Source organism: Engystomops pustulosus, unplaced genomic scaffold, assembly GCF_040894005.1.
Source record: "Engystomops pustulosus unplaced genomic scaffold, aEngPut4.maternal MAT_SCAFFOLD_653, whole genome shotgun sequence".
NCBI lineage: Eukaryota > Metazoa > Chordata > Amphibia > Anura > Leptodactylidae > Engystomops > Engystomops pustulosus.
This window is the reverse complement of record NW_027285532.1, coordinates 27,487-33,382: the sequence shown is the minus strand read 5'-3', so window position 1 is coordinate 33,382 and position 5,896 is coordinate 27,487. Positions and strand designations below refer to the sequence as shown.

Genomic DNA, 5,896 nt, shown 5'->3' with positions numbered 1-5,896 from the left:
CCTCCAGGCAGACGCACCCCGGCAGCCAATCAGCTGTGAGTCTTGATGGCGCTCATTATCTGTACCATTAACTGCCATTAGGATTAGTGCGTGGCCCCGGTGCAGGCGGCGGCGGTAATAGTTCTGTTATTTGGAGATCTACGGAAGAAAACACTCATTAATGTAAATTGGAACTCGCAGCAGAAAATCTCTCTGTAGGTTAAATGTCGCATCTTCCCTATTAGCTCCTGTTCTGATAAGGTTCTGCCTGCTGCGGGGGATGAGGATCTGCACAAAGACACCTACAGGGGACTGGGCACCGCCAGCGGATTTACCTACATGGGCTACTCCACCAGCTGCGGGAATCGGGGAGGGTCCGATAGAAAGAGCCCAGTGCTACACAATGTACATGTTACACAGGGGCCCCGCACATTCCTGTCTCCATGGACCTGCTCCATGTCTCACTCATTTGGCTCTGTTCACATTATATATCAGGAAGATATTATATTCCTGGCGTACGCTACATCTTCCATCAGGTTCCTATGTTATATATAGGCTGTGCATTATATGTGCCCGTGCAGCCTATGATGGATGTATAGGAGCCCAGCAGATGCCCTTGTAGATGAACGTCGCCCTATGGATATCTATGGCAGATGGACGGTTCTGACAAGATGTAGATTGGGCTCTAGAGGAAAGCGGATTAGGTTACAGATCAGACTGGATCCATCCTCCATTGTCACATTGTTGTTCCTGGAATATCTGGGAGCTCCTCACTCCGGCCGTCGTTACATGCGGTTCTGATTTATGTTTCCCCTTTAAGGCCGGCGGCACATGTGGCGTTTTGAATCCGTTTTTAAGCAGTCCATTAAAAAACGCATCTGTTTTTGACCAGTTTTACCAATTATCTTCATTAAAACGGGTCAAAAACTGATGCTTAAACGTGACAACCCCTGGAGTAAATGGGTCGGTAATGGTTGTCATCATCCAAGAAACATATTGTAACAAGACTGAGCAGAAAGTGAAACAATGTGAAAAGTTGCATTCATGTGTCTCCGTGTGATACAATTCCCTGGTGAAGTGTCCATGACGCCGCCATTAGCAGGGGGAGACATTCCCATTATGGAGAATTCCCTACAAAGCTCCGATTCTCGCCCGTTTCCCTCCAGAAACTTCCCATTATCTGGCGTCCTCCGTCCCCACTCACCTCCGCAGTTTATAAGCTATTAACCAGGCAGCGTCTCTCTCCTTCCCCTACAGCAGTCGCTCCGCTACTTTACCATGATCTATTATTCATGGGCTCCATTAACACTGAAGTGGCCACCTCCAGGCTTCCATCTGCTTGTCAGGGCCTCTTAACCCCCGAGGACCCTGGTTCAGGAAGGTGGAGGGGGGATTTGTCTGGATCTTCGCCCTTGACGTGTCTTGGTGCGCTGCCAGTTCATCAGTCTAATGGAATAATGAGCGGCAGAATGGATGGATCTGATACGGAGGATCCATGTTCATACACAACAACAACCAATATTGTGTGTAATGCACTTTATGGAGCTCATTCATAGGCTTCCAATTTACACAAAGTGACTTGTAATATAGTTACCAGCGATCGCAGGGAGCCCGGGCCAAGTCTCCACTGTCTGCAGTGCGAGGATCAGGTACCGCAGCTCCGGTATCCCGGATCAGAGAAATGGACCCTCAAAGCCTCCAATCTGTGGTCCGTTATTGGGTTAGATACCGTGCAGGACCCGTCCGACGCCTCGTTTCACTATGATTATGTATAAACGTTTGTCATGATCATAAAAAAAACCTAATTTCTCCTAAGAAATGAAAATGTCGATCTTAATGACTATGATCAATGACTTGTCTGGTCTGTGATCAGTCTCCGGCTCAGGGGTCCTTCGCCTTTGCTTTATGCTGCAGCTCGGTTTGTTCTGTTTGGATCAGCATTTTGTTAGTACACGGAGGGATGACTGTAGACTTGTACATTATTATCGGGGTGCAGGGTTAGTCGCCCCTCTGTTCCTATATGACGCTTACACTAAGCCTGATGATGAGATAATGTGTGAGCCTCCTCCTGTATATGTGCGGCACAGAGAGGATTAGAGGTTCGGCGCCCCCCATGACTCCGCGGATCAATACTTTTATCACAGCTTGACAGATCCTCTATTGATACTTTTGCAGTGATATTGACTGACAGATCGCAGCTTCCTTCACCTTGTAAATCCATTAACTGTGCCGCCACCTGGTGCGTGAGCGTGACGGGCCGGGACAGCACTCAGGATTCAATCCCAGCGCCGATAACATGGAGCCGCTCACCTCTGTCTATTCCCGGTTCATTGCTCTGTAGACATCAATGTCTCCGCTGTCACCGGATCCTTCCTCCATTTGTTTCTGGTGCCGTCACTTCACGCACCTCCGGATCATCTCGAATTCACACAATGCAAAGAGAATCATCAGTCTCTACATTATAGCAGATTGTGGCCCTTGTGTGATACATATTTACCAGGTGACCCGGCCCCACCCCCTGTGTCATGTGACAGTCAGGTGTCCATAGCGGAAGGGACGTCGCCTGTGGGGTCATTGGTCACAGGGGTCATCCTTTCTTAAAGACTAGAAATTCCCTTGAAGTGGTTCCTACGTAGAAATGAGCAAATACTGTCATTTTTTAACATTTTTTTGGTTTTCGAAATTTTGTTCCCATAGATTATATTTATCTGGGAAGTCTAATTATCACAAAAAACCCAAGGCCTTTATTAGTAGAAGTCAGTCCAGAGCCGGAGCCGTTCTCCAGACCTTATCCCGGGGGTTAATTGGTGTGATTTCTCACCTCGGATCCTTGCGCTTATTATGAAGTTCTGTAAAGTCTGGATCCAGAATAGAAGATATAAGTAGGATGACATATACGTGGCCGTTTAGTGTATGCAGCTCTGATGCTTGGTCCATAGGTTGGCAGAGGAGGGCTATAGGTGCATTGGGATGTAATAGATGTATCACTGTCTGCACCTGGACACGTCTGATAACCCCCTTAGCCCTCAGTGCAGCCGTCTGGCCAGCAGGAGGCCTCAGTGGGAGCATTGCTCCTGCACCTTACAAATATTGGGGTTCTGCAGAATGACCCCCCACATGTACAATGCAATAGGCAGATGCTTATAGATCGCACTTATTAGTAGGTGTTAGTCTGTGACCATTAACGCTGCAGATACTTGAGGCCGTGGACAGAAGGTGATGTTTTCCGAGAATGAGAACAAATTGTTCTTAAGGGAACGTTAGACTGTGGAGGTGTGAGAGCGGAGAGGTCAGATGAGACGACAGAACAAGGTATCGAGAGCTGATGTGTCCTCATGGAGCCTCTGCAGGAGGAGATGATACCAACTACAGAGGCTGCAGGAGCTCAGTAATGTCAGGCTGGCTGATAACACAGAGCAGTAGCTTGGCACTCTGCATTACATAGTGTGGTGGCCAGGAGCTGTGTATGTGTGGCCCGGCTTCCCATCAGACAGCTGGTGCCTCTGATTTACAGACTTATTACGCTCCATCCGTGTGCACATGTTGGCGACGATGTGTTATCTGTGCCTATTACAGAGCTGAGCGGCCCACGGTTATCTTATATACAGTGTCCATGGCGCCCAGGGGAGACAGTCACCCTACCGTGCCCATGTAAATGAGGTGACACTCACCCTGCAGTGCCCATGTAAATGGGGTGACAGTCGCCCTACCGTGCCCATGTAAATGAGGTGACACTCACCCTGCAGTGCCCATGTAAATGGGGTGACTGTTGCCCTGCAGTGCCCATGTAAATGGGGTGACAGTCGCCCTGTGGTGCCCATGTAATTGGGGTGACAGTCGCCCTGCGGTGCCTAACTCCATTATGTCTTGTCCCTCCGCAGGTGAGCCAGTCTTTATCCGGAAGCCGGATGACCAGATTGGAATATCGGGTGGCGTCGCCTCCTTCGTCTGCCAGGCCACAGGGGATCCGAAGCCAAGAATCACCTGGATGAAGAAGGGCAAAAAAGTCAGCTCCCAGCGCTTCGAGGTAAGTGCCAGTGACCCCCGGTGCGGACCCTCGCTCAGTCCAGATGGGGCCATTGATGCTGCAATGAGGACGGGTCACTCTCATCTCTCGCTGCAGCTGATAAGCAAATGGGTTTTCTTCACATAAAATGAGAATTGTTCCAGCCGCAGAGAAGGGAAATAATTGTATCATCCGGTATTATGGAATGAAAGGGAAGATGGAGCCGAGGAGAGGAATTACTCCTTTGTATCAGATGCCCGGGCACCCGCCTCGCCAGCTTTGTCTCATTCTCTGCAGTCTGGGCCTCACCCAATATTCACTGCTATTTACTGATTGCCATGGAAGCTCCTGCACTATAAGAGGTCCTGCTTAAAGGGATCTGTCACATATGTCTACATTGTAGCCATATTAGATACAATCCTGTCTAATAATCACGGACACCACAGTAGCGGATACTCAGTGTCAGACACCTTTGTACTCGGTTCACAAGAGTTGCCCTGTAAGCCCCACCCCTTTTCACCAAGCCCCACCCTTATTGCTGAGTGGCCATTCAATAGTCTGACATGATTGATAGATATGTGTACATTGCACTTCTGATACTTTCTATCTGTTTCTAAAGCTCCAAACTAAATTAGAATTGCACAAAAAAAACATTTGCTGCCACCTTTGGTAAGCAGAGGTACTGCACCGAAGATGATGATGTCCTAGCATCTGATTCAGACTCATCTGTTCTTTAGGTTATTGAGTTTGATGATGGATCGGGGTCCGTTCTTCGGATACAGCCCCTGCGGGTTCACAGGGACGAAGCAATATACGAGTGTACAGCAACCAACAGCGTGGGAGAAATCAACAGCAACGCCAAACTGACCGTCCTAGAAGGTAAGTGGCCGCTGTGGTGTTATATGAAGCTGATGGTGTATATAATATAACATCATCATCAGATGAATCCGCTATGGGCTCTGCTTGCACATTGCGGCCTCTGTTCATGCTCAGAACCAAATGGTGCATTGACGTTCATGGAGTCTTTCTGGGTTTTTGCTATTAAACTACGTATCCACATATCCCATAGAGGCTCCTGTGGAGTCTGCTGCTTGGTGTATGGTTTAGGATTATCTCTGTGCAAACTACATTATAAGTAGAAGCAATGATATAAAGTCCTGTCCTACAGAGATCTAGGATCATCTCCGACATGAGCAGGAAAGGCAAAGCTTTTCATGAACTTCATGCATCGGGCCAAGAACCTGCGGTTGCTAAATTTGTATCACTGGTCCTGGATGGAGGAGCCGCTGTATATAATACACAGATAACCTTGTATCACTGGTCCTGGATGGAGGAGCCGCTGTATATAATACACAGATAACCTTGTATCACTGGTCCTGGATGGAGGAGCCGCTGTATATAATACACAGATAACCTTGTATCACTGGTCCTGGATGGAGGAGCCGCTGTATATAATACACAGATAACCTTGTATCACTGGTCCTGGATGGAGGAGCCGCTGTATATAATACACAGATAACCTTGTATCACTGGTCCTGGATGGAGGAGCCGCTGTATATAATACACAGATAACCTTGTATCACTGGTCCTGGATGGAGGAGCCGCTGTATATAATACACAGATAACCTTGTATCACTGGTCCGAGATGGAGGAGCCGCTGTATATAATACACAGATAACCTTGTATCACTGGTCCTGGATGGAGGAGCCGCTGTATATAATACACAGATAACCTTGTATCACTGGTCCTGGATGGAGGAGCCGCTGTATATAATACACAGATAACCTTGTATCACTGGTCCTGGATGGAGGAGCCGCTGTATATAATACACAGATAACCTTGTATCACTGGTCCGAGATGGAGGAGCCGCTGTATATAATACACAGATAACCTTGTATTACTGGTCCTGGA

The 5,896-nt window shown here is 48.1% G+C and overlaps 1 protein-coding gene across 1 annotated transcript; it reads left to right on the top strand.

The window, feature by feature from the left end:
- The first annotated feature begins 949 nt into the window (after nucleotides 1–949).
- Nucleotides 950–4,929, top strand: LOC140112234 (receptor-type tyrosine-protein phosphatase F-like). Its single transcript, XM_072132441.1, has 3 exons — nucleotides 950–1,007; nucleotides 3,861–4,006; nucleotides 4,723–4,929. Exons 1-3 carry the CDS (start codon nucleotides 950–952, stop codon nucleotides 4,912–4,914), a joined length of 396 nt encoding a protein of 131 aa, XP_071988542.1. The 3' UTR covers nucleotides 4,915–4,929.
- The last annotated feature ends 967 nt before the right edge of the window (nucleotides 4,930–5,896 follow it).

What these genes read in the sequence shown, in the direction of transcription:
- LOC140112234 (XM_072132441.1), top strand. Translation starts at nt 950, where the DNA reads ATGGTTGTCATCATCCAAGAAACATATTGTAACAAGACTGAGCAGAAA. An exon ending in TGAGCAGAAAGTGAAACAAT is followed by an intron (nt 1,008 to 3,860) that starts GTGAAAAGTTGC and finishes GTCCCTCCGCAG; the next exon opens with GTGAGCCAGTCTTTATCCGG. An exon ending in TCAGCTCCCAGCGCTTCGAG is followed by an intron (nt 4,007 to 4,722) that starts GTAAGTGCCAGT and finishes TCTGTTCTTTAG; the next exon opens with GTTATTGAGTTTGATGATGG.